This window comes from Meriones unguiculatus, chromosome 9 (genome assembly GCF_030254825.1).
Source record: "Meriones unguiculatus strain TT.TT164.6M chromosome 9, Bangor_MerUng_6.1, whole genome shotgun sequence".
Classification (NCBI taxonomy): Eukaryota; Metazoa; Chordata; class Mammalia; order Rodentia; family Muridae; genus Meriones; species Meriones unguiculatus.
In genome coordinates this window covers 83036795-83057515 of record NC_083357.1, presented here as the reverse complement: position 1 = coordinate 83057515, position 20721 = coordinate 83036795, and the positions used below count along the sequence as shown (strand labels likewise).

The window sequence follows — 20721 nt, the reverse complement described above, 5'->3', positions numbered from 1 at the left end:
ATAGTAGAAATATTTTCATGAGTTGTTAAATTTTAGTTTTTTTTTTTTTCCTTTTTCTGTTAGGGAAAGTCTACACTTGTATCTTTATAAAAGGAAACTGTTGAGTAGTACTCTTACACACAGCAGAGGTTAAGTCAGCTTCACGTGGATCTTTCCTCCAGGACCTTCTCTTTCTCTCGGGTCTTCATTGTCACACATACAGATACACAGACACACATGCGCACATGTGCATGTACACAGACACACACACACACACACACACACACACACTGGGCTTCTTAAATTGGTAAGACACTTCTTTATTTATTATCATTTATTCACTTTGTATCCCCACTGCAGCCCTCTCGCTTCTCCTCCCAGTTCCAACCACCCTCCCTCTTCTCTCTCTATGCCCTTTTCCTAGTCCCATGATAGGGGAGGTCCTTCTCCCCTTCCATTTGACCCTAGCTTATCAGGTCTCATTGAGACTGGCTGCATCCACACCCCCGACCTCCAGGGTAAGGTGATCAAAGAGCCAGCCACTAAGTTCATGTCAGAGACAGCCCCTGCACCCTTTACTAAGGAACCCACTTGGAAACTGAGAAATGAATGGGCTTCTTTTGAACAGGGAGTCTAAGTCCCCTCCATGCATGGTCTTTAGTTGGAGTATTGGTCTCTGCAGGGCCCCCTGGGCCCAGATGTTTTGGCTCCGTTGTTCTCCTTGTGGAGTCCTTGTCCCCTCCAACTCTTTCTGTCTCACTCTTCTTCCCTAAGTATTCTAGCACTCTGCCCAAGTTTGGTTATGAGTCTTAGTATCTCCTTTGGTACTCTGTTGGGTAGAGTCTTTTAGAGGTAGGACACTTTCTTTTTCTTTTTCTTTTTTAAGAAACCTTTTAAAATTTATTTTTCACTGTTGGTAATGTTGTTTCTAGTTAGTTTAGGTAGAGCGTTATGAGTACCTTGCCTTGACTTTTTACAAGGACAAGCTGTAGAATGTAAATGAACTGTTTTTTTCATTCATTAAATTATCCTAAAATAGTAAATTTTTTTACTTTCAGTAAAAGTTGCTATTTGGCATTTTGTATACACACACATGAATGCCAGCATCTTCCTAATGATAAAATGTAAATACATTTCCTTAGAAACCCATCATATAGATGGTAGATGTTGGTGTGAACTAAATGCATACCTGTAAAATTTTTATGTGTTTAGTGATAAGAATGTTTCTTTACAAAAACTCACTAGTATGACCAAAATGTTTTGTTTTCAGTTATTAGCATTCTAACTATTGAATGAATTGGCCTGATTATCAAAGTTCAGCATTACATTAAAATATGTGAGATAATATTGACTTGTAAATTTAAGGAACAGATGGTTCATATCTTCACACAGTGGTGCTGACATGTGTTTAATATTGTTTACTATTATCTAATGAGATGTGTGATTTCTTAATAACAAATTCTATTCGATATCTTAGGTCACTGTAGCTTTTTTAGATTATTAAAGTAAGTGACTTCTTATATTGAGGTAATAGAGTTTTTGTTTTGTTTCTTAGAAAAAACGTTATCTTTTGATTTCACTTTAAATTGTACAGTTTATCTCTTTTAGGAAATTTTCTGTTTTTTGTTTTGATATAAGAAAGTTCATTGCCATTTTACAATTATCAAAAGAAGCATAAAATTTTTCTGTAGGTTTAGGAATGAGAAGGAAAGTGGTTGAAGGGTAGGCGAAGCAGATTTATGTCAACTTTCTTTTCTGCTAGTGCAGAATCTTCTACATGACCTTCTGGATACTTCTTTTCTTAGTACAAGCTTTCCTAAAGTAAAAGAACTTCACTAAATCTGTGATAGGATGGTTTAAAATAAAAACATCTAATTTCCATCTTATTTAATGTCTATGCAGACTGTAGTGGATAGCCTTTTGAAATTGTGAATATCTTCTGCTTAAATCAGATTTACAACATGGAGTACCCTTTAAAAGACACCAATGCTTTCTTCTCTTCACCAGCTCCCCTAATTCAGAATGGTTTTGTGTGACTCTATAATATGGGCTCCCTGTGACTGTAACACTTGGCCCACTCTGGGAATCATTGTTCCTCTTCTACAATTCATATGTAACCCAAAGTGGAAAATCCCTGACTGATGGTCTGGAAGTAAATAACCAACAAACAAACACGAGGAAAACGAAAATGATGCAACAGCAAAACAAAAACAAAAAGAAACAACGTAAGGCGAAGTCGTGAAAATAGTTCCTAAAACTGCTGCTATTCTTGCGTACCAATCTGAGCACTCTTCTAAACAGGAAGATTTTTGCAGAGAAATGTGAATTTCAGATGCAGAGGACAACTAAAATAAGGGGAAGACCAATGCCTGGGTCATTTTGGAAATCCAAGAGCTAGAGCATCTTGGCCTATCACAGGCAGTTTGTATGTCACATATCTGTCATCGTTACTCTGGTTAGGATTGCAGATTTTTGAGTGTGAAATTTTGACTTTCATGTGACACTTTTTCATTTCCTCTGAAGTTATTTTTAAGAAAGATCTCTGCCAAACAAATCTATTGTTCCATCTGCATTCAGGGTTTTAGGAGGATTTTTATTTTTCATCAAATTGGCAGAATCATACCAGTACATGTTGGCAGCCTTTGAAAGTAAAGCAGTTATGGGCCAAAGCATTGCTAAGAACAAATGCCGTTCTTCTTTTACACACGGCCAATTAAATCACAGAAACCCTGACCTTTCAGCCGGGGGAGCATTTAGAATGCAGAACCCCGTTAGTGTTATCTATTAACTCTAAAACCTGTAGCATTTCCCCAAAAATATTCAACTGGATTTACTGAGTGGAACCCCTCCTCACCTTTCTTTGGTTTTTCAGTTGCTGGAATGAATTGCAAGTTCTTCTAATAAAATATGAAATAATTTCTTTGCTTTGACACCGTGTATGGACTGACAGCTCTGCTCTCAAAGCAAGCTTGGCTGCCCCACCAAAGCTCACTTTCTTTTAGATGTCCCCCCCTAGCATTATCTTCTATACCATTCCTATAGACACACAGACAAAAGGATGGCCATCAGTTAGCACTAAGATTAATTACACTGGTCTTTCTGATTCAGTCCAACCTCACGTTTTTTCTAAATGAAACATTTTTAAATGAACATTTCTAAATGAAATATCAACATTTTCTAAATGAAAACACCAAAGATACTCCATTCCTGATAACTCCACGTTTTTTGCTTACCTTTCATTATTATACCAAAGATTGTTTTATTGTTTGAGAATTTGGGGTGGGGGTGTCAAAGGCAAAACATGCAACATTTTTACCCACATAATAATAGTCTTATTAATACTTGTTCTTCAGGAGCATGTAGAATATAATGATGAAATATTTGCAGAGTTGTCTTAGAACTATCAGCTTTGGAAGATTATCGTGAAGTTGACCTATTTGCTTAAGTGAAAATAAAAATTTAATAAATTTTGTTGAGCACAATGAAAGCAGCATTTAAATGGTATTTTCAGCCTTGCATGTGTATGTTAGTCACTAGGAACTATAGGAACCTAGAAAAAGCTGCATGAAATATGACATAAATAGAGAAAGAAAATAAATTATTAGAGAAAATTAACAAAACCAAAACTCTTACGCCTTAAAAAGAAAGTGGAATTAGTAAATATTTACCCAACCTACACAGGATAAAGAAAAATTAAATATAATATATCCATGTGAGCATAAAAGGAATTATCCTTATTGATCTTATGGACATTAAAAGATAACAAAAGAACATTAAGGATATAATTTATAACCTACATGAAATGGACCCTTTCCTTAATGGCATTATATATGTTTCACAACATAAAAGAAAAAAACAACCTCAGAGTCATTGATCGAAGCAATTTAGTCAATAGTTACTAACCATCTAAAGGATGAAGAACATAGTGCAGATAGTTTCAGTAGTTCAGTTTTAGCATGCATATAAGTTAAAACTAAGGCCAGTCACCTGTACAGTCTCCCACCGAGCGGAACTCAGAGAATCCAAACTTGTTCTGTGAAGCTGTGCTGGCTCACCATTTAGAAACCAGCACAAGTTATCATATCAACATGCTCAAGAACAGTAGTCATCCTGACATTCTAACAAAGGCATTGGACAAAATCCACTCAGAATTCTAAGTGACCTCAGAAGGGACTTACTCCAAGTTGATTATATCCACAGGAGCCAGCACTTAGCATGTAATAGACAGGAACTGGATATTTGTGAAGAAGTATAAACTGCCTCACATTCACAAACAGGAAAGCTCTGTTTTTTTTAAGTTTCTACCCCTTCTGGTCGACCTGTTGGTTCAAACTAGTGTCCCAGTCAACTTCCTTAGCAAGTTACCTGATGAATACTTCATATTTTATATGGAAAAGCAAAAGTTCTCAAATACCCAACACAAAACTGGATAGGAACATCACCCTAGTGTTCTAATACTACCCGACGTTAGCTCCCAGTATAGTGCTACAATAATGAAAATATTGTGATTTGCCAAAGAGCAAAACGACAGCCTACAGACATAGAAAGGATCTTCACCAACCCTATATCTGACAGAGGGCTAATATCCAGACTATATAAAGAACTTAAGAAGTTAAAAAGCAACAATTCAAGTAATCCAATTAAAAAATGTGGTACAGAGTTAAACAGAGAATTCTCTGTAGAGGAATACTGAATGGCAGAGAAACACTTAAATGAGAAACACTCAACATCCTTAGTCATCAGGAAGATGCAAATCAAAACAACCCTGAGATTTCACCTTACATCCATCAAAATAGCTATAAGATCAAAAACTCAACTGACATCACATACTGGAGAGGATGTGGAGAGAGGGGAACCCTCCTCCACTGCTGACTGGAATGTAAACTTGTACAACCACTTTGGAAATCAATCTGGCGCTTTCTCGGACAATAGGAATTCCTATTCCTCAAGATCCAGCTATTCCACTCCTAAGCATATATCAAAAATATACTCAAGTACACAAGAAGGATATTTGTTTAACCATGATCATAGCAGCTTTTTTTGTAATAGCCAGAAGCTGGAAACATCCCAGATGTCCCTCAACTGTAATATAAAAATAAAAACTTAATTAAAAAATAAAAAGGTACATAATAGCCCAGAAACATAGAAATAATATCAACTGTTCTATGACAAATGAGGAGTAATACTATAAAATAGAAAATGCTCTCCTAAGAAAGCTACCTGGAATATGTAATTACCTCTATGCTAAGGGGAAAAAAAAATGCCAGGCCATCTTCAGGGGTGAGAAGCAGAGACAGTTCTCTACAGCCCTGTTAAGAGCAGGTGTGTAAAACCTCCCCCTGTCATTTGCCTGCTTCTGTGCAACCAACCGGCTGTCCCAAAGCCTTTGTTGCCTGGCATTTCCTATGCAGATGTTAATATCTGTTCACTTCAAATAGGGCACTAACAACGGAACAGTTCAGAACTGTTGAGAACAGTTCAGAAACTGAACATAGAAACAGTTCTCCCTGAGTCTAGCCCTGAAGTAGAGTGAGGGATTATTTAGGCATTTGCATTACTTAAAAGCTCCCACCCCAGCACAGGTCAGATGATGTCTTCTGAAAGCAAGAAAAGCAACAGCCCTTGATTTCTCTGCTCAACCTATAGGCAGTTTTGTAAAAGGGTCTAGATGCGTCATCACTCCTTTTTCCCTTCCCCTGCTCCCTCTTTTCTCCAACCCCTTATTTCCCTCCCCCTCCTCTTTTCCCCCTCCCTTCTGTCCCTTCTTTCCTCTTCCCTCCCCTCCTCTCTCCTCCTTTTCCATCCTTTTCTTGCACTTAGTCTGCCAGCATCCAGGAGTAACTGTTTCAGTCCACTGGAAACAGCTGTGCACAGTATATAGATAACTGACGTTACCTGCTTCTTGCACCTTTAATTCTTTATAAGGGCTTGTGCCATGCGACATTCACATATTTTCCTATTAGTATGTCTTGTGCTGGTATAATTCTCACAACATGATGGGACCTGAGGAAAATAAAAGTAGAGTTTCCTGCCACTTTACATATTTGCATATGTATACATATATATAAAGTCAAGGTAAGCATTAAGTGAAAGCAGAATTTGTCATGCTTTATGCTCCTGAGTGTAACATTTTGTAAAAGATAAAAAATTGTGGCAACAGTACAGAGGTCTATGGTTACAGGGCTTGTAAGGAAAGGGATAAACAGATACAACACATTTTTAGGGGAAAAAAATACGGTAAACTAATAGCTTTTGTTTAGACAATGTTAGACTCCAATAATTTTTTTATTTTTTTAAACTTTTTAAAACCTAAAATATACAGGCAACAAGAAAACTACATCACAATTCATATACCTATGCAATATAATATTACATCAGAAAATAGTACTTTTATATAATAATGCTTTAGTTCACACTAAGCTTGTTTCAGTGTTTGAGGTTTCAAGTTTCTGAGGAAAATGATACTGTCTTTGCTTAGTCATCTGCACATTGAATTTATTTATTATTTATTCATTCACTCTATCTATCTATCTATCTATCTGCACATTGAATTTATTTATTATTTATTCATTCACTCTATCTATCTATCTATCTATCTATCTATCTATCTATCTATCTATCTATCTATCAGCAGGATTTCCCTGTGTTGTGAACTCACAGATAGCTGCCTCTCTAAGTGCTGGGATTACAGGAATGTGCCACTGGACTGGCTACATTTTTTTTCATGTTGCTTTTCCATCCATGCACAACAAACTTTATTCTACAAAGAAGAAGGGATTGAATATGAAATTAAACAAAGTTGTATAAGTCTGTTTAAAATTTATCTCCTTCCCTCCCACATTGATTCCTATATTGTGCTGCCAAATTATCTATTAGAAATACATAAGCACTGTTGTTTTTAATGGTATGAGGTGACTTTTTTCTTTTTCTTTCTTTTTTTTTTTTTTTTTAAGATAAGGCAGCTGAAATAAGAGCATGCTCTTTCAGATAGAAATGACCTAGTGAAGTGTGCCTGCCTCTGGAGCTTTGGCAGATAAAATTGAGGCTAAAGGACATTGAAGCTTTCAGCTGCATTTAATATTCTTTTGTTGTTTTACTATTGTTTTCATCCACTGTGTTTTAAAGCATTTTGTTAGAACCATCGTATTTCTCAGTGGCTGAGACTGACACAGACATATGCTCCAGTCCTGCTCTCCAGGTAGAAGAAATGATTTGCATAAGGTACTTGGTCTGTCTGAATTTGTTTTGTCCCATAAATAACGGCTGTAATACTGACTCCTTCCTCATAGGCTGGTGTGTGTTTGCTTTCCAGGTCTGATATGTGGTATATTATTTGGCTTGTTTATGCCTCAGGATAATTGAAAACTACTAATTCATGCTAAAGTTCTCAGCATTAATGTTGGAATCTTCTAGAGTGTCCATTGTGTCATTCCAAGGTTTGGCCTGGGTTGTGCTTTAAACATTCACCAAGGTCTATAAACTCTACAGAGACACCACAGTTTTGATGCACATTTAAAAATTAGCATTATGGCCAGAGGAGTTTTTGTTTTAACATGCATAATATATAAATTTTAGTAAGTGGCTAAAGGTTTTTTTTTATTCTGAAGAGCTATAATAAAATACATGGTTTTGATTTTTTAGTTTTTACTAAATCAATAGAATATTCTTTAAATGTTTTCCAAATTTGTGCTACATACCTTTAAAATGCTTCAAAACCTTTCATTGGCACTGCAAGGGGGTTCTACTGCAGATTGACAAGCAGGGCATGATTTATTATAGGGCCTGCTCTTAACATTATTTTGTCTGGAATGAACAGAGTGGTTAGAAAAACTCCATCCATCTTTTTGTTTATTTGACATTTATGCCGCATTAAATGTACGTTAAAGAAACAAAGCTTGAATAAGGAATTCTGTTCAACAATGATGATTACTATCTCTCAGATAAGTCTTGACAATCATACAGAAGAAAATCTTGTCAAGAAATGTCTGTTAAGATTTCAATAAACCATTTTAATATGAACACAATCATGGATAAAAATAAATTTTTTCCAAGAGATAGGATTACAAAGTATGCTTAAGTTTTTCCTTTCAACAAAATTAGCACTGTCTCTCCATTTTTCTTGTAATTCAGTCACTGATTACAAAGTAGTTACTAAAAACAGAATGTACCTTTTGTTAATGTTTGTCAAAAAATATAAAATTCAGAGCAGTAATAGACAAGACCTTTCTAAATGTATTTTGGTATGCCGTGTATTTTCTTTAAAGCTACACTTTAAAATTTGTACCTTCACATGATTTGTGAGAGAACAGTCATCTAGGCAGGAAAGGTGCCATGACAGCCCTAGATATTCAACAGAAGCTTCCTGCCCGAGCCTTACATTTACTAAGCTAGTTTCACATCCATTTGGAAGTTTTGAATGATTGTTTTGTTATAAGTCTCAAAGTTATTAAATGCCGGTTTTGGCAAGATGCTTCAGTTCGGTTTCTACTTAGTATTCAGTGGCTCCTCTGTCTAATATTAGGTTGCTGCCACTGTGATTTTGTTAGGATGCCCTATGAAAACCTTATCTTCCTTTGATGTGTTAGCTTTATATTCTGCCCAAACAACCAATGTGAGACCTAAATACTCGGTATTTATTCTACTGAAAGATGCTACATACAATATTGTATCCTAGAACTCAAAATATTTACTCTCACCAATCATGAATAAACTTTGAGATTGATCTAGTGGATTATGGTTTCATCTTCTATTTTTAAAGTATTAATCAGAATAGTTACTGGATAAGTAGCTATATCACAAGAATTTCTGGAAAACTTTATTACTGCTCTGCAAATAGCACTAATAAAGGTCAATTACATTTCTATTAATTAGCATTTCACACAGAATTGACAGAATGTCAATCGGTTTCTCATGAAAGATGCACAGTATGGAAGGTCAGAGGTTATAGTGGGTGAGTCAGAGTCCACAGGAGGAGCAATATATCCTAGTAGTGACTGACCTAACAAAAGAAGGGAACTTACGTTCTAGAATTGTTTTTTTAATTATAATAATATTTTTATGCAACATATTAGTGAAAGTTTGCTGTGTTTAAGTTGGCTTCAACTTCTAAAAATGATAGTGGGAATGGAATAGAGTTATCAGGTTGAATACAAATCGGATGAATGTTTATAGGATATGCACAGACTACTGGAAAAATTTTAAACTGATCTAAGCATAAAGAAATGACTTAAACTGAATGTATATCAGCCATTTTATCTATATTGTACTTGTTTTATTAGTTTTTTGTTGTTGTTTTTCTAGGGATACTTTAAATCCATTTTAATGTATGCTGAGTTTGGATTAGACAGTGAATTTAGAGTTTCTTTTTTTATATATATAATTTGAATACATTTTATAATGTTACCTGTGTGCAAACTAAGGTTCAATGATATGCCTTGGGCTACTAACTTAGTGAGGGCATGCGTCCAATTAGGAAGTCCTCCACATATGTCAGTGGCAATTTATATCATAATGGAGGTTTGAAGAAGTACTCTTGAAACATATCTTGGGATGGTGTGAAGTCTGTGCATCAAGAGGCATTAAATAGTGGGGTGGAATGTATTTTAGAAGAGACATCAAAAACATTTTTAGTTGTTGTCATTGGTGGTGCTGTGATGTGTCTCTGTGTGTGTGTTTGTATTAGTACTGTAAAAACTCTAAACATGGATTCTACTATTCAAGTACATTCTCACCCAGGAGCTGTCTATTGAGCTACTTCTTAATATTCTGGTGGCACATTGAAGCCTTTCATATGTGCATTCATGTGAGGCTGTCAGGTGACTAGCCCACCATCTTCAGTACACCTTTCCTTCTCTGTAATGGCACAGAACCGGTGTTTTCACCTGCGCAGTAGATATTTTTGTTTCTATTTTATTTACCTTTATTGAAAACTAGTTTTATTTTCAATCCCCGTGTTCCCACTGACTCCTCTCAGATCCTTCTAATCTCTCTACCGACCCAGCTTAGTTCCCTGTCTTTCTATCTTTAGAAAACAAACAAACAGGTAGTAAAACAAAAGAAATAGAACAATTTCTTTATCCACTCTTCAATTGAGGGTCATTAGGAGGTCCCAGGCAGTTCTGATGAACCTTGATAGGCTAGGGTCAGATGGTAGGGGAGGAGGGCTACTTCTGCCTGTGGTCTAGAGGAGGGGAATAGGGGAAGAGGGAAGGAGGGTAGGACTGGGAGGAGATGAGCAGATGAGCGAGGGCGCTACAATCAGGATATAAAGTGAATAAATTATAAAAAGGAAAAAGTATAAACAGTAGAATCTCTCTCTGCCTCTCTTTCTTCCTCTTTCTCCCCCTCTCTCTCCTCTCTTTCAAGTGGGAAGTTGTTGGAAAGAAGGCAGTATTGCCCCGTACCATTAACCTAAAATAAAATTCATGTAATTTTTTTCTGCCAAACATTCAGAGGCCCAATCACCGAATAAAATGTGGAGAAGCTAAATTCTTCCCCTCCCTATTTTATAAAGATTCATTCATGTTTTCACCCATCCATTTTATTTATTTATTCATTTATATTTATCTGTTTGCCTATTTATTTATACATTTACTTATTATTGCATGCACACCTGCCTGCCTGAAGAGGGCATCATTTCATATTATACATGGTTGTGAGTCATTATGTTTGCTGGAATTGATGTCTGGAAGCACAGTCAGTGCCCCTTAACAGCTAAGCCATCTCTACAGTCCCAAATGGAAATACTTTTTTATTTTTATTTTTTTATTTTTTATTTTATTATTATTATTATTATTATTATTATTATTAATCTTCAAGACAAGGTTTCTGTGTAACTCTGGCTGTCCTAGAACCTGCTCTGTAGACCAAGATGACAGAGATCTGCCTCTGCCTCTGCCTCTGGAGCCCTAGGATTAAAGGCTTGCACAATCACCACCCAGCTTGCTCCCATTTTCTGTCAGAAATTAGTACCAGCACTTCTTTTTGATCGCAGTCCTCTTTCTTTTCAAGCACAGAGTGATCAAGTGTTGTCAACTCAAGCCTGTGCCTTTTGTTTTGTTTTGTTTTCTACTTTCTTACCTTTTCTCTCATTGTGTATACCTGCTTGTGAACTCATTAATGTTGGAAGCAAGGAGCTCACAATTTTATCCAAGAAAAGGGTATGATAAGGTCTGACAGCATTCTCCATAGAGATAATGTCATTCTAGAAAAAAATTTAAAGTTGGTCCTTAGGAATAGACTGATTTATTTCATTGTTTTATATGTTATATGTATATGTGTGTATGTATATATATTTAACATATTATATATTACTTATATATAATGCATGTGATAATGTATCATTCATATAGTCACATATTAGAGATGGAGCATGAGAACATAAATGTGAAATGAGATAAGTACTGTTTTAAAATTTCTCAAGTGTTAATAGAAACAAAAAACTAAACGTATTCAAGAAGAAAACCAGTAAACTAAGAGGTACTTCTTGTGTAAATGTGCCCCATTTCAGGATATTGCCATTTGCATATGTGACCTTCTGGGTTTTTTACTCAAAACAGTTTTTTCTCTATCTACTCCTGCACAATCTACTTTGTATCCTGTCTCCATGAACAGTGTCAGCTGAGTTTCCTGGCTCACACTTTCCAGTCCCCCAAAGCCAGGGCCATCCTTATTGTAGGCTTTTATATTCCTTCCTGGATTATTGACACTTTTTTACCATTAACCTTCATGCTTCTGTTATTTCTTTAACTTTGCTCCTTATTCACTATTGACTGCTGGGAAGTTTTTAAATATCTATGTGACCATCTCTCATCTAGTTTAATACCTTCTATTGCTTAAGGAAAGGTTATTTCTATTATGCAGTAAAATTTTCTTTTCTGTGATTTTTTTCCACTGACCCTGTTTGCATCACTCAAAATGTACACAGTTTTGCAGTCACTAAGCCTACTCAAATGTCTCCTCAATTACTGCCTTGTATTTGTCAGCTTTGCATTGCTATATTATCTGAGATACCTCTGGAAAAAAAGGTTTTTACCTCAAGGATTTGGAGGATCTAGGGCATGCTTTCGGCTACATTGCATCATGACAGACAGTAATAACAGAGTGTACGTGGGCACAGATGCTCATGTCACAAGAAACATACAGGCGGTGTGAGCTCAAGATTTTTATCACGCCCTTTTGTGAGAAGTGCCAAGAGGTCAGAGGAGAAATCCCCGAGGCCTTCTTGAAAGGTCATACTGCATTTAGAATCCACCTCCCAGTATCACAGTCTAAGGCCAAACTTCCAGCAAAGCAACCCTTGGGGGGCAGACAAGTCCATCCTTAGGAAGTACTTTTTAAATGCTGTTCTACATGTGTGTGCTTGGGGATTTTCTCATGTTCTTCCCTAGGTGTATGCTGCTACCTGTTTCCAATGGCCTCCTAGAGATTCCTTATGACTGATTTGCTATCAGGTCTTTCACACCAGGACAATTATGCTGCTTTTCTTCTTCAAAAAAAAAAAAAAAATGAAATGACTTCTTAAAGAAACACTATTTTGTCATTGTGTCTATCTTAAACTCTACAGTGTGTGTGTAGTAGGTGGTCTGTGAATATGTGCCAAACAGTTAAAGTATGAACCTCCCAGGTTTTTTTTAGGTTCAACTGTTATGCAGATACACAGGTTATTCTATTTTCCCGAGTCACTTCATTTTTCCCCCACAAATAATTACATGGTAGATTGGTTTGGAGCTATTTTCTTTTCTTTATTACCAAAATAATTTTAAACCAACAACAAGTAAAAAGTACTAAATTATTCAAATAGTTTCAGAACCGAAACAAGTTTTCAGACTAACTTGTAATCTGCAGAGTAGTATGTTATATGAATTAGTAGATTATTGAAATACTTTGTGTTTTCCCCATTTTATTCACTCAGCTAAAGGACACAAAATCAGCAGATCAGAAAACAACACTCCTCCATTTCCTGGTGGACGTATGTGAAGAAAAGCACCCGGATGTTCTTCACTTTGTGGACGATTTCGCACATTTAGACAAAGCTAGTAGAGGTTTGTGGTTTTCTTTTAAATATATATATGTAATGGCTCTAGTCTTCAGTTCTAAGACACAGATAAAATGCTTTTTATTTGTCCATATTATCTAGTTTGGTAAAAGTATTTTCATATGGAATATGACCATTTGAAAAGAAAGTATTGGCTATTTTGTGAGTAGCATGAATAGGAGTCTGAGTTTACGTGATTTACAAGTAAGATATGATAAGTACATTGTTTTGTAGGTTATATCTCAGGGGTGCCTGCTAACCCCACCCTCTCATGCTTAGTTCCTTCCATTGTACTTTGGCAGTGCTTCCCAATCCTGTGTCATTTACATGTACCAAGTATCATTCATTGTGTACTAATGAGTATCTTCCTTCGTCCAAGTTTCAAATCTGTCTGAAAGATTAGAGCTTTCTTTTGTTGTTCTACTAGACATCAGACCACCAGCTTCAAAAAGACCTTCTTTATACATAAATTACCAACTTGGATTTAGACCTTGCTCTAGTTTTAAACTGAGTTCAGATAGAGCCTGTTGTTGACACTTTATTTTAATCTGATTTAAACATCAAATATTTAGCCACCTTAAAGGTATAGTTTTTACTTATATTCAACTTGGATATTTTTAAATCCAAATACCTACTTATCTCTCAATAACCAATTTATAAACATCTTCAAAATTAATAAACTCATTCAAAATTGTGTGATTTCTATATCATTTTTGTATTGACCAATAGTGATAACAATATCAAACCTTTTTTTCATGAGCTCATTACTTCCTTCTTCATATTGGCAAGTGGAAACTTGAAGAAGGATAAATTTTCCTATATTAAAGATAATATTTATCAAACATGTTTATTTCCTATATCTTTTTTTATTCTTTCTTATTATTATTTTATATTAATTACAGTTCATTTGCTTTGTATCCCAGCTGTAGCCCCCTCCCTCATTCCCTCCCAACCCTACCCTCCCTCCCTCATCTCCTTCCTGTCCCTCTCCACTGATGGGAGAGGTCCTCCTACCCTTCCATCTGACCCTAGCTTATCAGGTCTCTTCAGGGCTGGCTACAGTGTCTTCCTCTGTGCCCTAGCAAGGCTCTTCCTCCACTAAGTTCATGTCTGAGACAGTCCCTGCTCCCCTAACTAGGGAACCCACTTGGTTACTGAGCTGCGGTGGGCTACTGTATCTTAAACATTTCCTGGCAAGTGGCAATATTTAGAGTTTATTTACCAAAAAAAATGGAATTACATGAGATGTTCTTTATAATTTTTCCCTGATATTTAAGTTTCTTTGAAAAATGTATTTTCATGTGGCCTTCTGTAAATAGTCTGGATTTCTGATTGCAGCATTATGCCTTTTACTACTCGCTTGTAATGATACTAAATTGATTTAAATTTGTTTCTATGCTACTTTAAATGGCCTTGACAAAAGAAAATATCCAGATAGATAGATATAGAATGATATATATGTTTATAGGTCTAAAAATAATTGGAGAAGAGTTGAGAGCTAATATTATTCTCTGGGATATTGTGATATGAGCAAGAGGCATGGAAATGAATGAAAGAGAAGCATTAAAAGAAAGCTTGGTAATCTAAAAAGTACAATTAAACTACCAAATCAAGGAATATGACTTTCCTAAGGTGATATTTTTGAAATTTTGTCCTAATATGTGAAAGTGAAAATCAGTGAACATTGAATTAGTAAATAACATAGTGTGTAGAAATGGCACAAAAAACTCTTGAAATGTGGAGGGGTTCATTACCTGGTGCAAACATGGTTGCATAGTTAAGAATCACTGCTAGTACCTTTAGACAGTGAGTTAGAATTCCCTGAAATAGTTGCAGACTTATTTAATCACTAATTTTTATGCCTAGGTTGTCCTCAAACATTAGCTTCCCCTATCTCTGCTTAAATTACAAGATTGTATCCATCTCCTTGTTTCTTTTTTTGTTTTGTTTTGTTTTTTGTTGAGATAGTGATTTTATATGTTTCATTGGCTATTGTGGGCTTGGTTTGTAGAGCAGGCTGGCCTCAACTCATAGAGATCCGCCTGCCTTTGCCTCCCCAAGTATTGGAATTTATGTTGTATACTACTATGCCCAGCTCTTGTTTAATAATTCTTGTTAAATGTTTCTTAGAGGGGATGGGGACTTTGAAACAGGGTTTCCCTCTGTAACCCAGCCTATCTTTGAACATATTTTGCTGCTCACTCTGTGAGCTTGAAGCAGTTTTACTTCCTTGGCTTTCAGAATATTAGGACTACAAATGTGAACTACCATGCCTGATACACCTTTTTTTTTTTTTTTTTTTTTTTTTTTTTTTTTGCAGGTCTCTATTTGTTTGTTTTCATTATTATTAATCATAGTTTATTCACTTTGTATCCTGGCTTAGCTTTGTCTCTCATCTCCTCCCAGTCGCACGCTCTCTCTCTCTCTTTTCCCCCATACCCATTCTCTAGTTCACTGATAGGGGAGGTCTTGCTCCCCTACTATCTGACCCTAGATCTCATCAGGACTATCAGGATTCTCTTTCTTTGTGGCCTAATAAGCCCACCTTACCAGGGGGAGGTGAACAAAGATCAGGCAACTGGGTTCATGCCAGTGACTGCTCCTGCTCCCCTTACTAGGGAACCCCCCCATGGAGACCAAGCTGCCTCTGGCTACATCTGAGCAGGGTGTCTAGGTCCTCTCCATGCATGGCCATTCCTGATCTCAAGCTGTACTGTAGAGCAACAGTAATTAGAATGTCATGGTACTGGCATAGAAACAGACTGGTAGATGAATGGAATCAAAAAGAAGACCCAGAAATAAACCCATACACCTATGAATACTTGATTTTTTACAAAGAAGTCAAAACCATACAAAGGAACAACGGTAGCAACTTCAACAAATCATGCTGGTTTAATATGTGTACATGTAGAAAAATGCAAATAGTTCCATCTTTATCACCCTGCACAAAAGTAAAGTCTAAGTGGATCAAAGACCTCAGCCAGACACACTAAATCTATTAGAAGAAAAAGTAGGGAAGAGCCTTGACCTCATTGGCACAGGAGACAACTTCCTGAAGAGAACACCAACTGCTCAGGCTCTAAGATCAACAATCAATAAATGGGACCTCATGAAACTGAAAAGTTTCTATAAAGCAAAGGACTCTGTCAACAGAACAAATCCACAGCCTGCAGATTGGGAAAAGATCTTCACCAACTCTACATTTGACAGAGAGGTAATATCCAGAATATATAAAGAACTCAAGAAATTAAACACCAACAAACCAAATAATTCAATTAAAAAAAATGGGATACAGAGGTAAACAGAGAATTCTCAACAGAGGACTATCAAATAGCAGAGAAACACTTAAAGAAATGCTCAGTGCCCTCAGGGAATATGCATCATCAGGGAAATGCAAATCAAAACAACTCTGAGATTTCACCTCACACCCATCAGAATGGCTAAGATCAAAAACTTACACACTTTTTATTTTGAAAACTTTTTAGCTTTTCTCTTCTTGCTGTTTCTGAGATGTAAATTAATTTTTGAATATTCACCTGATTTGACACATGTGGTAATAATTCTGTATAAATATTCTGATACTGTGTTTCTGTAAAAACTCCTTAGCGTGCATGATGAGTTGCAGAGTTGTAAGTTAGTAGTCTGCTTCTGTTGTTTGTTTTTCTTCTTGCTGTCCCAGGGCTTTCGGGGCAGTGGGGCATTTGGTTTCCATATGTTACAGTGAAGGTTTGTGTGCAGGGGTCAGCAGATCCTGCTAATATGTTTCACTGGGAGCGTCAAACTTCATATTTGGAATAATGGTTTTTAATAGTGTAGATAATTGTTAAGCATAATTTTCTTTGCGTTATTTGATCCAATTAATGAAGGAAATATTAGAGGAGTAATGTTTTAAATGAAATAAGTCTGTGTTTGCCTTGGAGAATAGAGTGTTCTTACATATCACCATTTAAAGTTTCCCCTTTTGAAATGTCCTCAGTGAGCTATCACATGAATTAAAAAGTACCTTTGTTTTTGAGCCATAACAAATCCTGGTCATTAGGTACTCCTAGATCAGCAGGGGGAACTTTCATTGCAACTAATGAGCTTACCCGGCTGACAATTTTCAAAAACCTACTTCATTAGGATGCTTCTTTTCTAAGAAATAATGGCGTATGGCTTTTCTGTTGTGTTTCACTGAAAATATTTTGGTTCATTATTGTGTTTCTGTATACCATGGTAATATTTCTTTCTTTTATGTAATTCTAAGGGTTGAATATATTTTTTTCTTGTCTACATAATTAAAATTAATTTAGTCTGCGAAGGTTTTGTTTACTAGCTCCCAGAAATCTGTAAAATTGGAATAATTATTAATGTGTCGAAAGTGACAAAAACTTTCGTTTGTGTTTTGGGAAGATAGATTAAAATGGAAACTAAAGTAAAGCTGGAAAATTGGCTTAGTGGTTACATTCTCATCCCGAGGACACTGGTTTGGTCCCAGCACCCACAGTAGGCAGTTGAACCCCCTGTAACTACAACTTCAGTGGATCTCATGCTTTCTTCTGGCCTACTCGGGCACATACCCACACAGCCACTCACATACATACGATTAATAATAGTAAATCATGGTTAGTTTGAAACACATTGGTTAGTCGTTTTTGAGGGTCATTTAGTTTTACATTTTTTCCCTGTCAACACTCTCATTTATACAATACCATTCATTCATTCGCTCATTCACTCAAGGCTGTGCTTAGTGATTACTGTATCAGAAATTGTGTTATATCATTGGTCCAATATATGCGTTCTCTGTCTTCTTGCAGCTCACCTTATCTAACACACAGCTGACATGTTTTCCAACATTCTTCTCCCTCACCGTTCAATTGCCTTACTTTTCCTTCTTTGTGATCTCTAAATTTAGACTTAGCTCTTGTCTTTGTTTCTCCCTTTTTGCTTGTGCTGAGGTTACCCCTCCCATTCCCAAAGACATAAAGTACAACATTTGTAACAACTTATGAATTTGCTTTGTAGACTTTCGGACCCTGCACCACATCTGTGCCTGCCACAACTTTTGCTGTTTTCTTCCATTTCTCAAACAGATATGAGGATCGTAGTAGGCCGCAATAGGAGACCACATTTTAAAGTCTCCTCATTCACTTTCTGCTGATCTTTTTAACAACTCAATGCAGAGCACCTATTGGATTCTACTGCTTGAACCCATTAAATGTGGAATCTGAGGCTTGCAGGGTTGTCTAGATTTCTCTTCATTAAGGACCCTAAAGTAAATGGCATGCTCCCTTTGGAGCCTATTGGAACCTCACATAAGTGTGTCAGTATTTGACTCAGAATAATCTCAGAGATATCCTTGGAATTCTTACACCACTATTTAAAAACTACTCTAGCCCAGGATTGTTCCTGGAGTTGTTGGGAATGCAATTTGCTCCTAGAAGTCTATTCTAAGACGGAACCTTCTGTATATTGTCAAGTGGGTTCTCTGAAAGCACACTTCTAATTTTTCTATGTCTGTATTCTTATCACTTAAAAGGATTCCTTGATGTGTCATATTTGATTTCTTTTCATCTTATTTAATGTGTTTTTTTCTGCTTCCAAGTCTCGATCAGTGTGTTTCTAACTAGTAATTCTTTTCTCTGACCCAAATAATTGTCTGCTAAATATATCTCCTGCTCTCTGGTTCCTCATGCATTTCCAGCATTTTATGATAAATACCTTACTAAACACCAAATGTTTATCTTTTATTCACCTACTGTGAGCACTTAGAACACTTAATTTCCAGGTGGCTGCCACCTGGAAACTGCATCATGTCTGAAAATTTCACATTCATCTTCTGTAGGCAACATACAGGTTTTCTAAAAACTTCATGGACTTTGAGCTGTTGATTCCCCAAAATGACAAATTGTATCAGAAGGCGGATATACTTTTGTGATATTTGGTATCACATATATTTCTGATATTAATAATTAGTTTAGTGTCATTTTCTATCCCCACAAAGCAAAGTCACCAACATAGCTAACACTGTTTTTATTGAAAAGAGTAAGTTTTAGAGTTTATTAATAGACTAGAACTTTGTATTTTGAAAGAAATATATAATTCACTTGATGTTTCATATTATACAATGTTAAGATTTATGAAATACACTTTCTGCATTTCTATCTATACAAAAATGAATTTATTTGACAAGATACTCTCCTAATTTATGGCATTTGTATGAAAGAATGATTTAATCATAGAAAGTCATGATAAGAGATACGGTTTTATGCCATTGTAAAGTGAAGAGGCAGGAAACCTACCAAAGCTTTTAGAGCCTCGATCATGTCTTTCATAAGCTCCTATGTTTACTCAGCTTCAGTATTTCTGAGCTTGACTGTGTTTAGGGTTGTGATTTCTCTGATTAAAATAAGAACATTACACTACACCCTAATGTACCTTGATGTACCCTAACCTCTGTCCCCAAAGGAAGAGGGGAAGTGAGGTTCTTATCCTCCAGGCAGCGAAATGCACTGTGACTGTGAGGACTTACTAAGAAGAGGCCCTCTTTACGCTGAGGTGAAAGGCTGCAGAGAGAGCAAGGCTGCCAGCACCTGAATGTGTTCTCTAGAACTGTGAGACAGGACATAGTGCTAAGCCAACTAGTATTTTGTTGTGATAGCTGTTCTACCCAATGAAGACCATTTTTTTCTTTTTTTGCTGGGAGATTTTTGCCCATAGAATAGAATAGCATAGCATATACTGATTTTTTTAATCTTACCAGATTAGATCTGAAAGCAGTTATAAATGCAATATTCAAAGCTCTATTGAACAATTTATAACTGTGGAAGTCCCTGTATAAACTATCAGTTTTCACACTTGTACGTTATTACAAATGTTCTTGGATTCTTTTTTGAGTAGCCATAAGAGAATAGATAAATAAGAAAGCATGAAAGCATTCTAAATAAATGTCTTCAGGAATACTCCTATTTAGTGTTAGGGTAAGACTGATGGCATTTCTTTGGTTTTCTTTTAGGATGCATTCATTTATGCATATACCAAGTTTGTTTTTGTATTTTTCCTCACCTCACTGTATTGGAATATATATTTCTTTTCCATTAATCCTGCTTTGCCATATAACACTTGTGACTTTAATTAAAGCAAATAACTGATGAAAGTTGGGAATACTCTGAATTACATGATGGAGGTAACTAAAATGGAAACATAGATCATTTTATGTTTTTATTCTCCCATGGAAACAATAAAATTATTTGATATTTCCGAGCTGTTATCTTTGTTTCTACAGCTAGATCAATGAATAAAAGTTGTGTCCATAAAGGTAGCTTAGGACTCCTAAGCTATATTACAATGTTCAATTTCATTTTATGGACGTGTAATGAATGTAGACTTCTCTAGCAGACCACAGAGGAGGAAGACAAACTCATTCCTCAGGTGAATAGATGAGCTGGGTGTTTGGTTAGGGAGGGTGGAGAAGAGGGAGAGGCCTATGATAGAGAGGTAAATTTAATTAATTAATATAAACAAAAAGAAAAAACTAATAGTTCAGGATAATAAAGGTAAACTTACTTTCAAAATATGATTTACTTACAGTGTTGCTTATACTAGCTAAAGATAATGAGATATATGAAACTTTACCATAAATGCTTTTAATATATAATGGTTCCACAATTTGATCATTTTGAAAGTAATCATTGGATTTCTGATCACTATTTACTTTACATTGCACA

General features: G+C 35.9%; 1 protein-coding gene across 1 annotated transcript in view; it reads left to right on the top strand.

Moving 5' to 3' along the window:
* Diaph3 (diaphanous related formin 3) overlaps window positions 1–20721 on the top strand; it is a 485489-nt gene that overhangs the window by 264594 nt on the left and 200174 nt on the right. The window contains 1 exon segment of the mRNA XM_060391498.1: window positions 12893–13022. Coding sequence (XP_060247481.1) covers window positions 12893–13022 — 130 coding nt within the window.